Source organism: Globicephala melas, chromosome 16, assembly GCF_963455315.2.
Source record: "Globicephala melas chromosome 16, mGloMel1.2, whole genome shotgun sequence".
NCBI classification, from domain to species: domain Eukaryota; kingdom Metazoa; phylum Chordata; class Mammalia; order Artiodactyla; family Delphinidae; genus Globicephala; species Globicephala melas.
This window is the reverse complement of record NC_083329.1, coordinates 33,567,099-33,591,007: the sequence shown is the minus strand read 5'-3', so window position 1 is coordinate 33,591,007 and position 23,909 is coordinate 33,567,099. Positions and strand designations below refer to the sequence as shown.

At 40.5% G+C, this 23,909-nt stretch overlaps 1 protein-coding gene across 2 annotated transcripts in view; it reads left to right on the top strand.

Moving 5' to 3' along the window:
* The first annotated feature begins 5,634 nt into the window (after positions 1-5,634).
* Positions 5,635-23,909, top strand: part of EXOC6 (exocyst complex component 6) — a 194,976-nt gene continuing 176,701 nt past the window's right edge. For both annotated transcript variants that reach the window (XM_030865100.2, XM_060286255.1), the window contains exon 1: positions 5,635-5,776. In XM_030865100.2, coding sequence (XP_030720960.1) covers positions 5,676-5,776 — 101 coding nt within the window. In that variant the 5' untranslated portion in view covers positions 5,635-5,675. The remainder of the gene's footprint in view (positions 5,777-23,909) is intronic.

The following is a 23,909-nucleotide window of genomic DNA, read 5'->3' as shown; positions in this document are numbered from 1 at the left end:
TGCAGCAGGAACCCTCCCAGGCCTGGCTGGGCTTTGTTCATGTTCTCTTGCACTTACAGACTATGGCCACCTGGGGTCACTGCACCAACAAGGTAGAAGCTGGAGGAAAGCCGCTGACAAGACAGCCCCAAAGAGTGGCTAAGAGGCACAGGGAAGGGTTAGTTGATAAGAGCCAATATATAAAGGCTGCCTGTACTCTACATTTTGATAAAGTTCTGCAATTATATAACAAAGGCTCTTAAACTCTTTAAGAAACATCTGAATGATATTAGCAAAGTCTTGAGAGGATAAAGATCTGGAAGTCTGCTATAGGGTTCCTAGGAGTGAGAAAGGGAATCTTTCTGTAGGGCTGTACCCTACCTCATGAAACATGCTTTTCCAACATTAAGCTTAACATGAGAAGTATTTGCATGTGGATTATTTATTTAACAAATACTAACTGGGCTGGTAGTAAACTATACAGACATTGTCCCATGCCTGGAAATGGAGACAGACTCGCTGATTGTTCGGCACCATGATGTGTGTGCCTCCAAGGACAATGAAGAGACCCTTGACTTAAAGCGAGATCCGGAGGGCTCACTAAAGTGGATCCAGAACCAAGGGTCTAACCCAAAGACAGGGCCCTGGTTCCCCAGCCACAACAGGAACAACTTTCAGGCAGTTTCCTGCCATCGAGCATTCAGAAAAAAAAAATGAAGTTCGGGTTCAGAGAACTCTGATAAAAAATTAGGCTATTTTGTTAATAGTTAGAAAAAAAGAACAATATTGTGTCTGGTTTTTATTTTTATTTTACCAAAGAGGAAGGTAAATTCTGGGCTTCCTGATTTAATAACAAATGTTGGATAATCCTCGTCTCCAGTGCTCATGCAACATTATACATATATTATCTCCTTTAATCTCCACACCACTTGGTGAGCTAGGGACTATTATTGCTCCCAATTCACACTTGAAGAAACTGAGGCTTAGACAAGTTAAGTCACTCTACCGAGGCCCACATCTATTAAGAGAGAAATTGGAATTTGAACCCAAACATTTAAATGCCAGACCTAGGCAGCTGCATTCTACAGCCTCCTTCTGACGGAGGGGCTTTCCCAAGATTGTTTATTAGTCTGTAGACAAGCGGCTCAAAGTATAAGTCGTTAATGGTTAAGATTTTATCTACAGGTTAAACCCTTACTTTGCTGGTTAGTTTCCTGCCAGACACAGAGCGCATCTCTTGCTCTGCCAGTCTCCTGCTCTGTCAATCTTCCTGATACATCTTTTCCCTCCCGGGAGTCCTGATGAGAGATTTTGGGTGGATCTCTGGAAGTCAATATCCACTGCCCCCAAAAGAACTCAACATGCATGTGCAGTCTTCCAGTGTGCCCTACTGCCCCCAACCTCTTCAGACCAGACTAAGTCATTTATTCCCTGGGTAAAACAACATCGGAACAGTCTTCTTATCTGATTTTTTTTATTAACAGGAAAAACAGGAACAGCTTACTAGCTCCATCTTCTCCAACTCACTAGCTGTGTGGCTTTGGACAAGTGACCTAATCTCTCTAAGTCTCAGTTTCTTCAAATTAAATTGGAGATAGCAAAAGTACCCTAGAGGGTGAAATTAGATTTTAGTAAAATTAGTATTAATTTAATTACCAAAAAAATTATGAATTAAATTATTAAAGATTAAATTAGATAACATAAAGGGCTTAGCAAATAGTGCTCAGTAAATAGCTATTATGGTTTTTATTTTGGCCTATAGCTGAAATTCTTCGTTTTGGAGCCTTTTAGAAATGTAGCACTTTAGGCCTTTTTTCACATAAATGTGTTTGTTATAGCTACGTCCATAATTAAAATTTACATAGTTAGCTATTGAGGACATTTAGCTTTAAATTCTTAGCAAAAACTTCAGGTACTAACGGAACTGTCAGAAGCCACAGAGGGAACCAGCAAGAGCTGTTTCAGAAGGAGAAGTGGTATATGGACTTCCTTCCATCTTGACTTGAGGGGAAGATACTGCCACTTAACGTTGAGGTAATCTCTATGGGCAGGTGTTGAAACAGGCCAGGAGTGAGGAGTATGTAAGCAGGGCTGGCTTCCCAGGGCACGGGCATTTGGAGCTGGGTTTAGATAGATGGCACCAGGGTTGGAGAAGAGAAGGGGAAAAGGTCTGGGTAATGAACATTCCAGAAAGGAATGCCCCACAAGTATGGGGCATTGCCAAATAAGAAGCTGGCTTGTGCCATATGTCTCCTCACCTTGCTTTACTCTTCAGAACAGTGCATTCTGGTCCTGCTCATCGTCTGAGCTAAGATAGCCTGCCATTTCCTGCAGAGAGAACTGGCTTTCTGTTCACTTTGTAGGACAGTAAAAATTTGTTCTCGGATCTTATGCTAGGGTTTCAGGTTCAATTTTCAAAAGACTTATTTTCCCCTCTCAAGAGCTGAACCTGCATTTCAGATGTGCTAACACCAGGTGGTGGTGCCTCAGCAATTGAGGACGCAGTCTGCAAAGAAAAAAATTCAGTTTTTTACTACTCAGTGAAAAACAGTGGTATGAAAGGCCAAAACACTAGGGTCTAGGTACAGGTATTTGGCTCCATCCAAGGATAAAATTTTTTTTTTTTAATAAATTTATTTATTTATTTATTTTTGGTTGCACTGGGTCTTTGTTGCTGTGCGGGCTTTCACCAATTGTGGCAAGTGGGGGCTACTCTTCGTGGTGGTGCACGGGCTTCTCATTGCAGTGGCCTCTCCTTGCTGTGGAGCACAGGCTCTAGGCACGCAGGCCTCAGTAGCTGTGGCTCACGGGCTCTAGAGAGCAGGCTCAGCAGCTGTGGCGCACGGGCCTAGTTGCTCCGCGGCATGTGGGATCTTCCCGGACCAGGGCTCGAACCCATGTCCCCTGCGTTGGCAGGTGGATTGTAAACCACTGCGCCACCAGGGAAGCCCCCAAGGATAAAATTTTAAGTAACCAGAGGAATGGATGAAGTTTATATCCTCTGACAAAAGTCCATAAATATCATTTCTTGCATTGAAGCTCCTGATAAAAGTGAACATCAGGGAGTTTGAGGTAACGTTTTGTTTGTGCTGCAGATTTCTATTAAGGCAACTGAATACACAATATTATAAAATGTTATATTTAATGTCAACATATAAAGAGCAACTTTGAAGAAACTTTTTACAATTTGATATTGTTTTAATTCCTAATTGTTACCAATAATGGATTAATTAAACTCCTATGTACTCAGACCTGTTTGGAATGCTCCTTTCTAACTCATCCTGAACTCTTTCCAATGGCTTCAGAACTTCAGCATTGTCTGGTTTGAAGACCTTCCAACTTTCTCTCAGCCATGTGCAGGACTCTATGAGGAACTATAAGAAATTGCAAAATAAAAAAAAAAGTCATCTCTGAACTTAAGGACTTTAACATGGTGTGAAAATGCTGGTGGACTTGGGAAGGGATTTCTTTTTTTTTTCTGTATATTTTCACAGCTTGTGGAAGTGAGATTACCCAGAGAAGATCTGGATTCTCTTGTACCATCAAGACAGTGGAAACAAGCTTGTGATAGGGTTTCTTGGTAGAATAAGTATTTGGATGTAGCAGAGCTTCCTTAGTCTTCCAAGCCAGTGTGCACTGAGGTCAGCCGTGTTTCAGTTCCCTGGGGGTCAACTGTACAGAACAAACAAAATTCAAATTATAAAAAGGAACTAATCAAAACAAGTGCAAACTCTTAAAACAGTTGTTGGTGGAATGGATATATGTGCTACATTGAATCTAGTGTCAGTGGAGAAGGTTGTGATTCATTAGGGAAATCTTTATGAAGGAGATAAATCTGAGTTGAAGTTTCCAAGGAGGGTAGAAATTTCACAATAGGAAGGAGGACATTTATATATGTTAGTAATGTTTATTGGGCCCTTACTAAGTGTGGCAGGCAGAATAATGGTTCCCCCACAATGTTCATGTCCTAATCCCTGGAATCTGCAAATATATTACCTCACATGACAAAAGGGATATTGCAGATGTGATTAACGTTAAGACCTTGAGATAGAAGATTATCCAGAATTATGGGGTTGTGTCAAACCTAATGCCATGGGTCCTTAAAAGCAGAGAATCTTTTCTGGCCTAGGTCAGAGTCAAAGGGAGATGTGACTACAGAAGAATGGTCAGAGAGATGCAATATTGCTGGCTTGAAAGACTGAGGAAGGGGGCCATGGGCCAAGGAATGTGGAAGGCCTCTAGAAGCTGAAATAGGTAAGGAAATGAATTCTACCCTAGAGCCTCTGGAAAGGGCACAGTTGTGCTGACACCTTGATTTTAGCCCAGTGAGACCCGTATTAGACATCTAGACTACAGAACTATAACATAATAAATTTGAGTTGTTTTAAGCTAAGTTTGTGATAATGTGTTCCAGCAATAATAGAAAGCTAACACAACATGGGACAGCAAAATGAAGTAGACAGTACTATTATGGTCATTTACAGATGGGGAAACTGAATTATAAAGGGACTAGGTTCTTGCACAATGTCACCCAGCTGCGGAGTGAAGGACCAGGGAATTAACTTGAAGACACCAGTCTTCAGAGCTCATGCTCTTAATTATTATGCAATATCATCTCCCAGGATTTTTGTGGGAGGAAGATGGAAGTAGTATAAAGCTTCTAGAAAAAGCTCACTGAAGGAGTGAGTTACACAGCTGTATAGTAAAGAGCTTGGTTGACTCAAAGGGACATTCAGAGCCCTGGATTAATGGAGACCAGAAAATATTTGTCCCTCAGGGCTAGGTATGTACTCTCTTCCTGATTAACCTTCTCAGTCGCTGCTTTGACCATGACAAACTGCTTTACTCAGCGTCCCACAAACACTTCACTAAACAGAACTCTTCTACACTAGTACCTTTGCCCAAGCCACCTGCCTTTCTTTCCCATCTCGCTGATGCCCACTGCTCTCTAGAGCTTCCACGCCTTATCCCAGCCACAGCAACTTGGGGGCACTTGGGTTCTAGGACTTTGGCATGAAATCACACATTGCACTTTTATCTTTGCCATAAGGTGTCATAGTTTTACGTCATTTACTTTTTCTGGCGCTTATAATTTATTTCCAAGTTGACTGGCCTCTGTGGACTTCCCGCGGGCAGGGACAGGAATCCATTCAGAGCAGTCGCCAGCTGGGATCTTCCTGGCTCATTCCTAAAATAAATCTTACTCCCACACACCATTTTGCTTTTCTTGAGTACACGGTTTCCTTTCTCTGACTCTCCACCACCCAGAGTAGTACATCAGGCCTCCCTGTTAAACGTTCCCGTAGCTTTTATTACAGATTGTCGACCTCCCTCATTACTAAAGTATCCCCAGCGCGTAGCAGAGGGTCGGGCACACAGAATACAGGGATCTATGTTAAAGCCCAGCCAGTTAATAGACAGCAACTAGGGACAAGTGCCGAGCGAGAGCTGGAGGTCATGCGTCTCCACTCCCCGCCGCCCCCGGCAGTACCTTGGCCTCCCCGCAGGTGTGGAGACCCGACACCTGGTCGCGGGCCCGCGCGCTGCCTCCCACGCCACCCGCGCGCCCCTGCGCTGCCCGCCCCACCCCGCCCGCCCCGCCCCTTTCCCCGCCCCCTCGCGCTCGCGCCACAGGCCGCTCGCCCCCGTGGTTCTCGCGGCGCTGCGCCTCGCTGGCTTCTCAGCTTCCAGCCAAGATGGCGGAGAGCGGCGAAGGTCTGGGCACCGTTCCGGAGCACGAGCGGATCTTGCAGGAGATCCAGAGCACGGACACCGCCTGCGTGGGGCCCACCCTCCGGTAAAGCTCTCATCCTCCCGGGGTGTCGGGCTGCCCCCTCCGGCCGCTCGTCGGGAGCCGGGCGGGTCGTCCGCCGCCGGTGGCGCGCGGAGCGGCCAGACAGGTGGTGCGCGAGGGGGCGGGCGGGCAGGTTGGGGCGCTTCAGGGCGGCTGGCCGGGACCTGAGCCGGGACCGGGGCGGGGCGGCACGGGAGGCTACACCTGTCGGCGCGGCCTGCCGCAGCCGCGGGAGCTGTCACAGCGCAGCTGGAGGGTGTGGCTGCCAAGGCGCCTCTGACCGCGGGAGCCGCGGCGCCGCCCCGCCTTCTCAGTTCAGTCCCGGCCCTGGCCTGGGGTCTCGAGGACGCGCCTGGGGCTTCCTGGCTCTCGGATCGTGCAGGGGCCGGGGGCGGCTTGGCTGCGGGCGTGGCGGAGGCGAAGGTTAAGTGCCGACAGCCGGCGTGACCGAGGTACCGACGCTCGCGCAGGTGGAAACCCTGGCGAGCTGGGCTGCCGAGGGCGTGGGAGAATTGAAATTGAGCGGGAGACGCCGGCACCATTATCGCCCCTCCCGCGCGGCCAGAGTGGGCGAGGAGGGAGCGTGGGCTGGAGGGGAGGAGCTGACGCTCGGGAACGCGCTGATGTGACCGTGCGCTCGCTCTGCAAGCCTGGGGAGCTTTTACTTATTTACGAACGTTTCATTAATTTTGCATGCATTTCGCAGTTTATTTTAAAAAGAATCTCCACCCTTTAAAAATAGTACAAGAACAATGAATATTCCAGACTGAATACCTGCTGCCCTAATAGAATATTAGCCGGGTACTATAGTGATCCATTAGAGCGTTAGGCACTTTCTTCAAGGATGAGTGCCTTTTAAACATAAGGTTTCATTTTTCGCTGTGATGATAATGAAATTATTATTCGCTTAGGGAACTTGGGACTCGTTGGGCTTTAATCATTATTATTTCTTCAGGATACATTCCTAGAAATGGAGCGCTGGATATTTTGTGGACTGAGGATGTAGTATAAAGTGAAGCCAGTTCAAGTTATGATGTAAATCCACCTTGCTCTGATAATCCGGAGACCTGGGTTCTTGGTTTACCCTAGTCTAACCACTGATGAAGTGTGAGGTCATGGGTAAAAATCATTTAACTTCTCTGGACCTTGATTCTTTATTTGTAGACAGGGGAGGGGTAGGTGTTTAGATGCCCAGAAAGCTCAGGACCTTAGAGACCTTGCCTATTTGTTTACTGCTGTATGCCTAACACGGAGCATGTGGTAGGCATCTGATATATTTTTGTCAAATGAAGTTCCATTTATGATATGATAAGAATAATTAGTGCATTTTCTTAATTTTTCAATGTAATTCTTTTCATAAAACTCTGCATTTGGTAATGAAAGTAGAAATCATAGACTAAAAGGAAGCTTTGTTTTCCTCACTGCGTGGTGAAACTGAAAGAGTACAGTATGTGGTATAGTTATCAGAACAGTCCATTTTTGAAAATAGTATTGGTTATGAAGGAGATGCTTCTTCTTGAGAAAATGTGCTAGGCAGTATCCTTGATAGCAGATGAAATTGACTTAGAAGAAAAATTTGAAATACAGTTGGCTCTTGAACAATATGGATTTAAACTGTCGATCCACTTATACCTGGAATTTTTTAAATAGCAAATACCGTGGTACTACACGATCCACAGTTGGTTGAATCCGAGGATGTGGAACCTGGGATATGGAGGAAACCAGTGTATGGACAGCTGACTATAGGTTATATGTGGATTTTTCACTGCATGAAGGGTCCGAGGCCCTAACCCCTCATTGTTCAACAGTCAACTGTATATTGAGAGATTCTTGTGACACAAATAGAATATATGTATTCATGGTGTTATCATTCTGTTCTATTTTGCTGGACATTTTTGTAACCTGCTCACTTTGTTGAAATCCACACTCTTCTTTTTAGCGAACTATGTTGACTCATACTTATCCTATATATACACTTGTCATCTCTCATTTATAAGCAGACTCTTTGCACACACATGTAGAAGGCACTATTAGTGGTTTTTTCTCTTGAACAATTTAAGCTACTGTTATCTTTTCCCAAGGTTTCACTGAGTGACATGCAAATACTAAATTTAAAAAAAACTTTCATTATGGGAAAATTTAAGTGTTTTAAAAAGTATAAAAGTCTAATGGACCACATGAATTTATCGTCTAGCTTCATTTCAACCCCTGGCCAGTCTCATTTGATCTCTTCCCATTTCCACTCTTCCTCACCCTGGGTTATTTTGAAGCAAATCCCAGACAGCAGTTCATCCATAAATATTTCAGCATTAAGATTAATTTTTGTTGTTATTTCTCAATTAAGTTTTAGCTGGCATGTAGGCTTATGTTGTTATAGTTATTATTAATATTATTTTTCTTAGTCGCAGATTTTTTTCAGCCTGACCTTTTCCTGACTCACTTTTTATCAGATCAGTCTTCCTGGAGGAGGCCAGGTGATTAAATGAGAAGCATATTATACACTTTTCACAGGGCCTGGCATATGATGTGGTTCTTTGGCCACAATGGAATTAAATTAGAAGTCAGTAGAAAAGTATCTGGAAAATTCCCAAGTATTTGAACACTGAACAACGCACATCTAGATAACCCATGGATGAAAGAAGAAATGGAAAGAGAAATTAGAAAGTATTTTGAACGAATAAAATGAAAACACAACATATCAAAATTTGTGGGATACAGCTAAATCTATAATTAGAGAGAAATACACTAAACACCTCTACTGGAAAAGAATGGTTTAAAATAATGGCCTCATCTTCTAAGTTAAGAAACTAGAAGAAAAAGAGCAAATGAAATCCAAAAGAGCCAAAGAAAGATGATAATGATCAGAGTGGACATCAGTGAAATAAGAAATAGAAAAACAGTTGAGAAAATCAGTGAAACTGAAACCTGGTTCTTTGAGATCAGTAAAATTGATAAACTTCAATTTTTGAGGTCAACATTAACCTGATACCAAAACTAAACAAAGACATTTCTAGAAAAGGAAACTATACACCAGTATTATTAATACACACACTAAAACACATGAAACAGAATTTTAGCAAATTAAATCCACAATATATAAAAATAATAAATGGGATTTATTTCAAGAATGCATGCTGGTTAACACTTGAAAAACCAACTGACGTAATTCATATTAAACTAAAAAAAATTATATGATCATCTTAATAGATGCAGAGAAAGCATTGACAAATCTAACATTCATTCCTGATAAAAACCCTCAGAAACGAGGAATGGAAATTCCTCAGCCTGAAAAAAGGCATCTATGAAAAACCTGTAGCTAACATTAAACTTAACGGTGAAAGGCTGAATGCTTTTCTCCTAAAATCAGGAATAAAGCAAGGATGTTCATTCTCACAACTTCTATTCAACACTGTACTAGAGGTTCTAGCCAGTATAATAAGATAAGGAAAAAAAATCTTGATTGGAAAATCATCTTTATTTACAGACAATGTAATTATCTATAGAGAAAATCCTATGGAATGCATAGAAAAGCTACTAGAACTGTTAAGTGGGTTTAGCACAGGTATAGGACACCAAATCAGTATGCAAAAATCAATTGTATTTCTATGTGCCAGCAATGAACAATCAAAAATTGAAATAAAAAAGTAATAGCATCAAAAAATATGAAATTCATAGGGATAAATATGGCAAACAATGTGAAAGATTTTTACCTGAAAACTATAAAACATTGCTAATAGAAATTAAAGAGGACCTAAATAAGTGTACACATAGGCTGTATCCATGAATCAGAAGATTCAATAATGTTAAGATGTCATTTCCCCCAAACTGGTCTTTAGATTTAAGGCAATCCCAATAAAAATCCAGCAATTTTTTTGGTAGAAATTGACAAACATTCTAAAGTTCATATGGAAATGCAAAAGACCTAGAATAGCCAAAGTAACTTAGAAAAACATGAAAAGTTGGAGAATTTACATTACCTGGTTTTAAGATTTATTATAAAGCTACAGTATCAAGACAGTGTGGTACTAGCATCAAGCTAGACAAATAGATCAGTGAAACTGAGAAGACTCCATAAATAGGTTTACACACATGGTCAGTTAATTTTTGGCAAAGATGTAAAGGCAATTCATTGGAAAAGATAGTCTTTTTAAATAACAGTAGTGGAACGTCAGATATCTATATGGAAAATAATGAACTTTTAAATGTATTTTGCATCATATTTAAAAGTTAACTCAAAATGGATCATAAACCTAAACGTTAAATGCGAAACTATAAAACTCCTAAACTAAAAAACTAAAAAACTACAGGGGAAAATTTTTGTGACTTTGGGTTAGGCAAAGATTTCTTAGATACTATTACAAAAGCATAATACATAAAAGAAAAAATTGATAAATTGGACTTTATCAAAATTGAGAACATCTGGTCTTCAAACACACTGTTAATGAAAAGACAGGCCACAGACACGGAGAAAATATTTGCAAGTCACATCTCTGATAAAAAAAAAAAAAAATTGCATCCAGAATGTATAAAAGAAGTCTTTGAGACTGACGGATAAGAAAGCAAACAACTCATTTAAAAAATGGATAAATCCAAATGTAAAATAGATAGCTAGTGGGAAGCAGCCGCATAGCACAGGGAGATCAGCTCAGTGCTTTGTGACCACCTAGAGTGGTGAGATAGGGAGGGTGGGAGGGAGACGAAAGAGGGAGGAGATATGGAGATATATGTATATGTTTAGCTGATTCACTTTGTTATAAAGCAGAAACTAACACACCATTGTAAAGTAATTATAGTCCAATAAATATGTTTAAAAAAATGGGTAAATGATTTGAATGGATACTTCACAAAAGGAGGTATGTAGAGAGCAAATAAGCACATGGAAAGAAGATTAACATCATTAGTTGTTAGAAAAATGCAAATGAAAACTACGGGGTAAACCACCACACTATTGGCTTGTCTGAATAAAAGACTGACCATACCATGTATTGGTGAAGTTGTAGAACAACTGGCACTCTCATATATTGCTATGGGAATTTCATAGATGCTGTTTTTCAGGTTGAGGAAGTTCCCTTCTAGTCCTAGTTTGTTGAGTGTTTTTATTATGAAGGAATGTTGAATTTTTCGGTTGCTTTTTCTGCCTCTGTTGAGATGATCATGTAGCTTTTGTCCCTTATTGTATCAAAGTGGTGTTTTACATTAATTAATTTTCAGATGTAAACCAACCTTGGGTTTGCAGAATAAATCCCACTTGGTCATAGTGTATAATCATTTTTATATGTTGCTGGATTCCATTTATTAGTATTTTGTATAGGATTTTTGCATGTATATTCTCGAGATATTGGTCTTTTATTTGCTGGTGATGTCTTTGGTTTTGGCATGAGAATAATACCTCATAGAATGAGTTGGTTAGTGTTCCTCAATTGAGATGAATGTGTTTTTATTTCTCCCTTTGTTTTATTTTTGTGGTGTATCACATTTATTTTTTTTAATGTTGAATAACTCTTAGATTCCTGGGATAAATTCCATTTGGCCTTTTAACACGTTGGATTCAGTTTGCTAATATTTTACTGAGTATTTTTACATATATATTCATAGGGAATATTGGTGTGTAGTTTTCTTTTTTATGATGTCTTTATCTGGATTTGTTATCAGTAATGCTGGCCTCATAGAATGAATTAGGGAGTGTCCCTACTCTTCCGCTTTTTGGAGGAGTTTGTGAAGGAATAGTGTTAATTTTTCTTTAAATAGATGGTAGAATTTGTCACCAAAGCTTTTCTTTCTTGGAAGGTTTTTGATTATTGATTCAATCTCTTGTTATAGGTCTGTTCTGATTTTCTATTCTTATTGCACCAGTTTCGGTAGTTTGTGTTGTTCTAGAAATTTGTCCATTTCTTCTAGGTTACCAGGTTGTTGGTATAAAATTGTTCATAGCATTCCTTTGTAACCTTGTTTATTCCTGTATGATTGGTAATACTGACTTCTTTTATTCTTGACTTTTAGTAATTTGAGTTTTTTTCTTGGTCAATTTAGCTAAATGTCAATTTCATTGATCTTTTCAAAGAACCATCTTTTCGCTTCATTGATATTTCTCTATTGTTTTTCTATCATCTATTTCCTTTGTAGCTAATCTTTATTTCTTTTCTTTGCTTGTTTTAGGTTAATTTGCTCTCCTTTTTATTAGTGTTTTGGGATGGAAGAGTAGGCTATTGATTTGAGATCTTTCTTATTTTTAAATATAGGTTTTTGCAGCTATAAATAATCCTCTAAGCACTGCTTTAGCATCATCCCGTAAGTTTTGGTATTGTGTTTTTTCATTTTCATTCATCTCAAAGTATTTTTAAAATTTCCTTTGTGGGGGCTTCCCTGGTGGCACAGTGGTTGAGAGTCCACCTGCCGATGCAGGGGACATGGGTTCGTGCCCTGCTCCGGGAAGATCCCACGTGCCGTGGAGCGGCTGGGCCCATGAGCCATGGCCGCTGAGCCTGCGCGTCTGGAGCCTGTGCTCCACAACGGGAGAGGTCACAACAGTGAGAGGCCCGCGTACCACAAAAAAAAAAAAAAAAAAAAAAAAAAATTTCCTTTGTGATTTCTTCTTTGAGTCATTGGTTATTTAGACGTGTGTTGTTTAATTTCTATGTATTTGTGAATTTCTCAAACGGCCTTCCATGGTTAATTTCTAATTTCATTGCATTTGGTCAGAGATCATACTTTGTATGACTTCAGTCCTTTTAATTCATTGAGGCTTGTTTTATGGCCTCACATGTGGTCTCTCCTGGAGAATGTTCCATGTGCAATTGAGAAGAACATGTATCCTGATGTTGGGTGGAAGATTCTATAGATGTCTGTTAGATCTCATTAGATAATAGTTGTTCAAAGTCTTCTACTTCCTTTTTGATATAATGCTTAGTTCTATCCATTATTGGGTATTGGATAGTTTTTGCTTCGTGTTTTGGGCTCTGTTGTTAGGTGTATAAATGTGTATACTTGTTACATATTCTTGATTGATTGACTCTTTTTCTATCCTTTTACTTTCAACCCTTTTTTTTTTTTTTTTTTTGTGGTACGTGGGCCTCTCACTGTTGTGGCCTCTCCTGCTGCGGAGCACAGGCTCCGGATGCGCAGGCCCAGCGGCCATGGCCCACGGGCCCAGCTGCTCCGCGGCACGTGGGATCCTCCTGGACCGGGGCACGAACCCGTGTCCCCTGCATCGGCAAGCGGACCCTCAACCACTGCACCACCAGGGAAGCCCCAACCTATTTTTATCCTTGAATCTAAAGTGTGATGTATCTGTTTTTTATCCAGTTTGATAATCTCTGACTTTTGACTGGACTGTTTAATCCATTCATATTGAATGTTAATATTTATATAGTTGGATTTATAGCTGTCATTTTACTTTTTGTTTTCTGTCTCATTTCTTTTTGCTCCTCTGTCCCCCCAGACTTTTTTATTTTTACTATTTTTTGTTAAGTGAATATTTTCTAGTGTAACATTTTAATTACTTTAGTGATTTTCTTCCAGTGTCTAAAAGAAATTTATTTCTTAGTGGTTGCTCTCAGAATCAGCTTCAGATTAATTCTAAATTAATTCCAGTGAAGTACCGAAACATTACTTATAACTCTGTTTCCTCTTTCCCTTTTTTGTGCTATTATTATAATATCTTACATCTATATATGTTACAAACACAACAATATGGTGTTACATTTGTTGCTATATATAACTTTTTATTTTTCAAAGAAGCTGAGAGAGAGCAAGTATATTTATAGAGTTTGTTACATTAGACTTATTTACTATTTCTAATTCTCTTTATTTGTTGCTGAGTTTTTAGTTGTGTCATTTTCTTATTCCATTACAGCTTTGTTCCCACATACTTAATTTGTGCTGTTATTTTCAAATATGTTTCTATATGTTGTCAATACAGTTATGTACATATTGTCCTATGCAATTGCTTTTTAAATTAGTTAAGAGAAGAAAGATGCATTTATACTGTCTTTTAGAATTACATAGTTACCTTTGCTGGTGTTCTTGTGTGTGTGTGTGTGTGCATGTGTTCATATTGCCATCTGGGTTCACTCTTTTAATTATGAAGAACTTCTCTTAGTATTTCTTGTAAGGCTGGTCTGCTGTTAACTAATTCCCTCAGTCTTTGTTTATCTGCAAGTGTCTTTATTTCGCCTTCATTATTTGAAAGATAGTTTTGTTGATTATAAGATTCTTAGTTGACAGTTTTTTCTTTTAACACTTTGAATATATTATCCCACTGCCTTTTGACCTCCATTTCTTCTGATGATAAGTCAGCTGTTAATCTCAGTGGGATTCCCTTATATGTGGTTTTTTCCCCCTTATTTTCAAGATTTTTCCTTTGTCTTTCGTTATTTTTACTGTGATGTGTCTGGGTATGGAGTTCTTTGTATTTATCCTTCTTGTAGTTTGTCGATCATCTTAGATGTTTAGTTTAATGTTTTTCATCAAATTTGGGAAATTTCAGCCATTATTTCTTCAGATACTCTTTTTGCTCCATTTTCTTCCTTACTTTGGTACTCCCATCATGTGTATGTTGGTGTGCTTAACGCTGTTCACGTTTCTCTGAAGCTCCGCATTTTCTTCATTCTTTTTTCTCTCTGTTTGGATTACATATTCTGTGTTAGTCTATGTTTAAGTAGTCTTTCTTCTGCTAATTTATGTCTACTGTTGAGATCTTCTAATGAGTGTTTCTTTTCTGTTGTTGACTTTTCAACTACAGGATTTTAACTTGGTTCTTTTTTATGATTTCTCTTTCTTTGTCAATAGTCTCTTATTTTATTAGACATTGTCATCATACCTTCTTTCACTTCTTTAAGCATGTTTTGTTTTTAGTACTATGAACCTAGTACTTTGAAGTCTTTGTTAACTCCACCATCTAAGCCCTCTCACAGGGCCTGTTTCTTTTCCTGTGTGTGGGTCATAGTCTCCTATTTCTTTGCCTATCTCATAATTCGTTGTTGTGGTTGAAAACTAAAATGTTTAGACAGTATATTTTATCAACTCTTGATACTGATTCCCACCCCCACCCCCCCCAACTACCTTCTGGGGCTTTTTTTTTTTTTCCCTAATATTTATTTTATTTATTTATTTATTTATTTTGGCTGTGCCAGGTCTTAGCTGTGGCATGCGGGATCTTTGTTGTGGCATGCAGACTTCTTACTTGCAGCATGCATGTGGGATCTAGTTCCCTGACCAGGGATTGAACCTGGGCCCCCTGTATTGGGAGCACTGAGTCTTAGCCACTGGACCACCAGGGAAGTCCCTGGAGCTTGTTTTTGTTTGTGTTTGTTTGTTTAGTGGCTAGGCTGGACTATTTCAGTCAAGTGTATTTCCCTCACAGTGTGAAGCCTCTGCTGTGGCTCCTCAGAGGGCACAATCTTGGCATGTACACAGTCACTCTGGAATGACAGTGGTTTTAGCAGAATTCTCTTTATGTCTTTCCCTGATCTCTCTGTTAAGCTGTCTGCTTATCTTTTGTTTTTTTAAATCTTTTGGCCACGCCCCATGGCATGTGGGATCTTAGTTCCCTGACCAGGGATCGAACCCATGCCCTCTGCATTGACAGCATGGAGCCTTAACCACTGGACCACCAGGGAAGTCCCTGCCTGCTTATCTTGATATCACACTGAGATGTTAGAGTCCAGTAATTGCTGGCTGGTTGCTTTATTGATTTCAACAGTATTCAGGGGCATAAGTTGTTTCACAGTCTAATCCAATTAAATCTGGTCCCCTTTGCAGTGGTAGTTTTTTTTCCCCCCTTATGCAAGTAATTTGTTGAGGCAGTACTTTCAGATAAAACCTGTAGGAGTGAGGGAAATAGGATAGGGTAGAGGAGATCTAAAACTGTGGGTTCATCTTAAGTCTAGCCTCAGCCTGATTCCAGGAGGAGCTCTGGAGTTAGAGTGTTCTCACAGGGACTTCTCTGGTGGCACAGTGGTTGAGATTCCCGCCTGCCAATGCAGGGGACACAGGTTCAATCCCTGGTCTGGGAAGATCCCACATGCTGCGGAGCAACTAAGCCCGTGTGCCACAACTACTGAGCCTGTGCCCCTAGAGTCCATGCTCTGCAACAAGAGAAACCACCACAATGAGAAGCCTGTGCACTGCAACAAAGAGTAGCCCCCGCTCGCCGCAACTAGAGAAAGCCCGTGTGCAGCAATGAAGACCCAGTGCAGCCAAAAATAAAAAAAATAAAAAAAATAAAAGAATGATATCACAGAGTTGTTCCACTTTGAGGCAATGGGGCTGAACTTTTACTCCCACCTCCAACAACCTCTCATTGGCTATAGGCTACCCCCCAGAGTGTGTGACTGCTGGGGGGGTGCATACCTTCCCAGGCATTACTGGGCAGAGTGCGTCCTACTCGCTGGTCTCCAGAGAAGGGTGCAGCTCTGGGTCCTTAGTAGCTGGGAGGAGAATGCACCACCAGGTAACGGGGATCTACTACACACCCCAGCAGCTAGAACACATCCAACTAGATCACGCTTAGTAAGTTTGAAGGAATAAATGATAGACTTTTTCATTTATTTCTCTACCTTATATTTATTCCTGGCTTAATGATTTTTCTAGTGGATTAAGTCCCCTAATCTTCCCAATCTTGATTTTTAAATATTACTTAGAGAATTGTGATAAAATACATGTAACATAAAGTTTACCATTTTAAATGTGCAGTTCATTTCATTAAGTACATTAACATTGCTCTGCAGCCATAACCACCATCCATCTCCAGAACTTTTTCATCTTTCCAAACTGAAACTGTACTCATTAAATGGTAACTCCCCATTGTCCCAGCAGCCCCCGGTAACTACTATCATACTTTGTTTCTATGAATATGATTACTTTAGAGACCTCATATAAGTGGAATCATATAGTTGTTCTTTTGTGACTGGCTTATCTCACTTAACATTATGTCATCAAGGTTTATCCATGTTGTAGCATGTGTCAGAATTTCCTTCCTTTTTGAGGCTGGATAATATACTATTGTACGTATATACTACTTTCTGTTTATCCATTATTTGTTGATGGACGCTCAGATTGCTTCCATCTTTTGGCTGTTGTGAATGCTGCTGTGAACATGATGTACAAATACGTGTTTGAGTGCAGGGTTAGTTTTTCAGGCCAATCTCTGAGGTTTGTTCTGATCATAGGAGGGCTCTTCACATTTTCTTTCTCTGGTTCTTTTTGGTAAACTGGCTGACCTATGATTTAACTTGTTGATCACATGGAGGTACCAGCCTCCTCTCAATTGCTTACTACCAAAATCTCCTTTGTTTTCAAGAGTACCATAATGTTTGGACTTCCTTACATTCTGTTCTAAATAAAGTCAGCTTTTTGGGGGAGAACTTTGCAATTTTCTCCTGCTTCTTCCAGTGGGGATAATCTCTGCGCCACTGCACCAGAGCTTGGGGCAGGAACAATGGCCTGTTTCAAGTGACACTATTCTTAAAGAGCAGCACTCTGGATGGGGCAGAGGAGTAGGACTCTGTGTGGGGCAGTAATCTCTGTTCTTCTTGGCCTGCCCCTTAAAGTGTACAGCCTCTGTCCTATGAGCTTGTTACAGACCAGGGTTCTTGGCCTTCCTTAATCAGTAGAAATTGATAAGAGACCAGACAAGAAATTCAGGCGAGGCTTTATTGGGGCCCCTGCTACAGCAGGGGGGGAGCGAAAACAAGTAACAATTTCCTTTGCTCGCTCCTCAAGGTGGGGGCCAGCTGGTTCCTTAAATGGGGTGAAGGTAGGGGTGTGTCCAGGGGTCAGGCTGGAGGGGTGGCTTAGGTGGTTTGCCCACCCCTTTGGTGGTGTTGAGTGCAGGGGGCATGCACAGTACCCTGCTTTTGCTCTTGACACCCTATTTTTGCTCCTGGCTCTTCAGAAGTAGCAGTTGGGGGTTTTTTTTGGTCTTTTTGTGTCTTCTTGTCCATAATTTGCCCCATCTGCACATGCAGGCAATTATTTTTAGTCCCTTATAGTTTCTTTGTATTTTGTTGCTGGAGGAGACACTTGCGCAGGTTCAGACACTGCAGCAAAGGGTCCCAGGTCCCAGGTCCCAGCCTGTCTCAAGCTGAGGTGGGGCAGTTGGGATCCCAGTATTCCTGGCTACTCCATCTTTGGGAAAGCCTCTGTCCTATGACATCCTTCATGGGGCTGGGTGGAGGAAGGAGGGCTGGGTGGAAGAAGGAGGCCCCCAACCTTTCAGCCACACTCACCTGGAATTTAGCTTCTGTAACATAGAACTGTGGGGGAGGGAGGATGAGAAATGCTGTATACCTGCCCTTTTTCTGACCCTTAACTGAAACCTGGGGGAGAGGAAGCCCTGACTACTTAGCCACACCCAGCCAGGATGGAGCTTCTATCATGCTAAGCTGGAGGAAGAGTGTTAGTTGTGGTTCAGGGGCCATAAGCTCTTACTGTTCTTAGTAGATTTTCTTGAATAAATGTCTCTTCATTTGCTGTATGCTCTTGGGACAATTTTCAGAGATTTCAAATGGTGTTTTTTGTTTTTAAGTAATTTTCATTGGTTATGGTTGTTTCACTAGGAAGTAGGTTCATGAATTCTGGGAAGCTTCATCTTGTTTTTCATTTAAATAGAAGTAGAATTCACAAAACATAAAATATGCCATTTTAAAGGTACAATTCAGTGACAGTTAGTACATTCACAATGTTGTATAACCATTACCTCTATCTAGCTGCAAAACATTTTCATCATTACAAAAGGAAACCCTGTACTCGTTAAGTAGCTACTCTCCATTCCCCCTCTTCTCCCAGCTGCTGGCAACTACTACTCTGTTTTCTGTCTCTATGGATTTATCTTTTTTTGATTTTTCATTAAAATATTGATAGAAGCATACAGTATATGACTTTTTGTGTCTTTTTTCATTTCAGCATAATGTTTTTTTCTTTTTGCGGTACACGGGCCTCTCACTGTTGTGGCCTCTCCCGGCGTGGAGCACAGGCTCCGGACGCGCAGGCTCAGCGGCCATGGCTCACGGGCCCAGCCGCTCTGCCGCATGTGGGATCTTCCCGGACTGGGGCACGAACCCGTGTCCCCTGCATCGGCAGGCAGACTCTCAACCACTGCGCCACCAGGGAAGCCCAGCATAATGTTTTGAGATTCATTTATATTGTAGCAATGTATCAGTACTTCTTTCTTTTTTATGGCTGAATAATATTCCACTGTGTGGATATTCCACGTTTTATTCATCCATCAGTTGGTGAACATTTGGGTTGTTTCTACCTTTTGGTTGTTGTGAATGTGCTGCTATGAACATTCACGTATAAGCTTTTGTTTGAATGTCTATTTTCAGTTTTTTTAGGTATATATCTAAGAGTGGAATTGCTGAGTCATATGGCTATTCTATGTTTAACTTTAAAAAGAGTCTATTTTGTGAAGTGTCAATAGTTTGAAGTGCCGCAGGGCTCTGAAACTGTCCATTGTTGAAGCCATAAACTCAGACTTACAGCTTATAGCAGAGCTTTCGGGCAAGCGTAAGAGTGAAACAAAGACTATCTGTAGATGACAGAGGCTTAATGGCTATGGTTAATTTATTCCTGTAACTAATATTAGAATGGAGAAGAGTAAAATTTTCTGTCAGGTACAATACATTACTACTTAAAAGTTTTGATTAGTGAAAACATAGTTATAGCTAGCAATTTTTGTCCCAGAAATTGACATTCATAGGCTTCCCATGAAGAGTACAATTTCAAAAATGTTTGTATTATAACATTTTTTACTTACACATTTAACCTAGGAAGGGTGAGCATCTCTCTAATTTGACAGCTCTTCCCGTGCAACATTTACTATAGTAATATATCAAACAAACCTCATTATTTATAGTCTTTCTATAAGATGAAAATAAATAACTGTGCTCTTTCTGGGTTCTTCTGGGAAATCCCCAAGACAGTTTTGGTGTGAAAGATATCTTGAAAGTTTTATTTTATTTTTTCTATAGTTAGGATCCAAATTTGGAAAGGCAAAGTCAAAACAGTTGTCAGAGGTTGCCTGAGAAGCAAAACTTGGTTAATTAAAGTGAAAGTAAAGCATTTGAAAAATAAACATAGATAACTTGATTGTAAAGAAACTTAGTTCTTTCATAAGTGAGAGGAAACCTTTTCTGTTTTTTATTGAATAATCAAGAATATAATAAAGTCCACATGAAGTACAGACATTATTCTGGCAAAACAGTCATCTAGGCAGATTACATAGAAGGTAAAGAGTAACCTTGCATATTTTAGGCAGGTCATTAACCAGTAAACCAAGGAAGCAAGCCCAACAAAACTGAACAAATGTTGCTGAATTTTAAACATATATCATAGTGTATTTTCAGTCTTATATTGTAAATGAAGGCAAATAAAATTCATTTTCCATGTTTTGTCCTTCATTGTGCTCTTCCGTGTTCTTAAACAGTTTGCTTTAGAGCACTTGTTCTTTTTTTTTGGGATCTGTGAGGTCAAAACTATTTTCAAATAATGCTCAGAGGTTATTTACATTAAAATGCAGTGCATTCATCATTGCTACTTTCAAATGAATCAGTCAATTTAAAAAAAAAATTCTCAGTTTTGGGAATTCCCTGGCAATCCAGTCGTTAGGACTTGGCGCTTCCACTGCTGGGGGCCTGGGTTCCATCCCTGCTCCGGGTACTAAGCTCCTGCAAGCCGCGCTATGCAGCACCCCCCATACACACACACACAAAATCTCAGTTTTAGTTTTTAATGCGGTAAATATCAATAGTTAGAATCCACATAAACAAAAGCTTTTTCGATTTCTCAGTAAGTTTTGAGAGTTATGTAAAAGAGACCCCCAAGGGCTTCCCTGGTGGCGCAGTGGTTGAGAGTCCGCCTGCCGATGCAGGGGACACGGGTTCGTGGCCCAGTCCGGGAAGATCCCACATGCCGCGGAGCGGCTAGGCCCGTGAGCCATGGCCGCTGAGCCTGCGCGTCCGGAGCCTGTGCTCCGCAATGGGAGAGGCCACAGCAGTGAGAGGTCCGCGTACCGCAAAAAAAAAAAAAAAAAAAATAGAGATAAGAGACCCCCAAATTTGAAAACTACTGCTGTAGGAGAAAGCTGCTCTTTTTCCTTGATAGAACAGAAGTACATACACAGTTGTATTTCTCTGTCACTGTTCCTAGTATCTTAACTACTGCTAATGGTTCTAACTTTTAACCAAAGTAACTAATTTATATTTCACATTGAAACACGGAAGTGGAACATTGAGAATTGCCTGAATAAGAGCAAATCTCTGAATACAACTTCTTACAGATACAAACGTCACTTTTATACCTTAAAGTGGCAAAAATGAACACTTTCATGGATGCATCTGGAAACGATAGCTTTTCAATAGCATATAAAAATAAGAAGCAAAAGTATATAAACTTAGTTATGCTTAGTAATCAGTCTGCTAGGATTCCATTATACTTAAAAATTAACTGCTATCCAGTGATTGTCTCTTAATTAACTTAATATTAAGGTTTTAAGTTACCTAAAGATCTTAGAAATTAATCTTTAATATGTGTTGAAATAAAAAGTTTGTCAGAGTAATGATTCTGCTTAGTTGAGCACAAATTTACATTTTTAATCATCTTGAATATTTTTGTAGGGTAATGTTAGCTTGTTTGATTAGTAAACCTGTGTGCGTTCAGGGAAAAACAAACCCAAGTGGAATAAAATGATTAATCATAAAAAATAAATAGCTATTTTTATAAACCAAAATGATCCAACTAGGCTTGTTTGCTGAAGTTGTACAGTTAACTCTTGAACAACAGGGGTTTGAACTGCGCAGTTATACACAGATTTTTTTTCAGTAGTAAATACAACAGTACTACAGGGTCCGAGGTTGGTTGAATCGGCGGATGCAGAATGCCGATACAGAGGAACCTTGGTTATGGAGGACTAACTGTAAAGTGATATGTGGATTTTCAACAGTGTGGAGGGTGGGTGCCCCTAACTCTTGAGTTGTTCAAGGGTCAACTGTACGTGAATTATGTGAACTTAGATTTTTTTTTTTTTTTTGCGGTACGCGGGCCTCTCACTGTTGTGGCCTCTCCCGTTGCGGAGCACAGGCTCCGGATGCTCAGGCTCAGCGGCCATGGCTCACGGGCCTAGCTGCTCCGCGGCATGTGGGATCCTCCCGGACCGGGGCCCGAACCCGTGTCCCCTGAATCAGCAGGCGGACTCTCAACCACTGCGCCCCCAGGGAAGCCCTGAACTTAGATTTTTTAAATGTTTCTAAGTTAATTCATGTAGGAAGAAATCTTTAAAGAAGTCTAGCACATTTAAAGTGTTAGAAATTCAATTTCTTTTGTTTTCTGGGAATTTTACAAATATTCCATTTGTGTAAGTCCTTGTTTTTTTTTGTTGTTGTTGTTGTTTTGTTTTTATCAATAAGCCAGTCAAAACAGAGTTCCTTTAACTTAAGAGACTTTAAAATCTAAATACTGAATAACCTCTGGAGATAAATTGTTTGATTTATCACACACAATGAGAGGTAAAAACCTTTCTGAATTACAGATACGGAGCTTTATAGCTCTGATTCTATAATTTCACCCCCAGGTCAAGAGACATGAGTTGTAGAGAGAAAACCTCCCTGGTCTAGTTATCAAAGAACTGAAAACGAAATTCTTAAAAAATTTGAGCTCAAAATAGACAAACCAGAGTGTCTTTCATCTTGTACCCAAGAGATTTGTCATCCTTGTATAGGGATCACCAAATAAATGTCAAACTATGAAACCAAATTCTCAGTCATTGCTACCACTTAGGGGTAATAACTTATTGGCCATGTAGTAACTGGAAACCAGATGAAAATATACAGTCTGTAGAGAGGGAAAAGAAACAAAACAAAATTTACAGAAACAGAGAGTCAGCAAAGTTAAATGTATGTTGCCACTTGAGTTTTCCTCCTAGAAGCCCTTGAAAAGCTAAAGCAGCCCATGAGGTGCAGGTCTCTGGTAATGCAGTTTCCTGGTTCTGCTGGGTGAATCCACTGGGCATCCTGGTGAAACCTCCAAAACTATTAAAAGATAATTTTCAAAAATGATAAAATTATACAGATATAAAATTAGGGAATCCCCGGCCGTCCAGCGGTTAGGACTCCATGCTTTTACTGCCAAGGGCGGGGTGGGGGATGTTCAATCCCTGGTCAGGGAACTAAGATCCCACAAACTGATCGGAATGGCGGAAAAAAAAAGCCCAACCAAGAACCGTCCCCCACCAAAAAAAACCCTAAAAACAGAGCTGTGATGACTGAGTGAGAAAGTCACAGCTATCATTAAGTAAAAATTAATGCGTGCCAGGGAATTTTTTTTTTTTTTTTTTTTTTGCTGTACTTGGGCCTCTCACTGTTGTGGCCTCTCCCGTTGCGGAGCACAAGCTCCGGACGCGCAGGCTCAGCGGCTATGGCTCACGGGCCCAGCCGCTCCGCGGCATGTGGGATCTTCCCGGACCGGGGCACGATCCCGTGTCCCCTGCATCGGCAGGCGGACTCTCAACCACTGCACCACCAGGGAAGCCCCGTGCCAGGGAATTTTATTTAACTTAATAATTAATAAGAGAACCAGTAAGATGTTACAATTGTTTTAAAGGCAATGGCAAAAAAAATGATATAGGCATTTGGGAATGCTGAAATAGATTTGTCAGTAGACAAATTACTGGTCAGTATCTGCAGGGCAATAATCAGTTGCATTCCACTGGTAAAAGTGTTTTGCATTTCTATGGGCAAGAGTAACTTGCATTACTATCAGCTTTCAGCAATTTACAGAAATGTAAAATAGCCCAAGACAGTGAAAGCCACAGATAATATAGAAGGGTGCGCTAGATGGGACATTCAGTAATTGTTTTTGTCCATTTCAAAATCTTTCACAATTTTTCTTGCCATTAGTTGGAAACATTTTTTTTTTTCATTTTGTCTTTTACTATGCTTATCCCTTTTTTGCCATGCAGAAGTTTTTATGAAAATAAAATTCAGGGAATTCCCTGGCAGTCCAGTGATTAGGACTCCACGCTGTCACTGCCAAGGGCCCAGGTTTGATCCCTCGTCGGGGAACTAAGGTCCCACAAGCCGTGCAGCATGGACAAAAAAAAAAAAAAGAAAAGGAAATTCATCAATCTTTGGCCTTTTTGCTT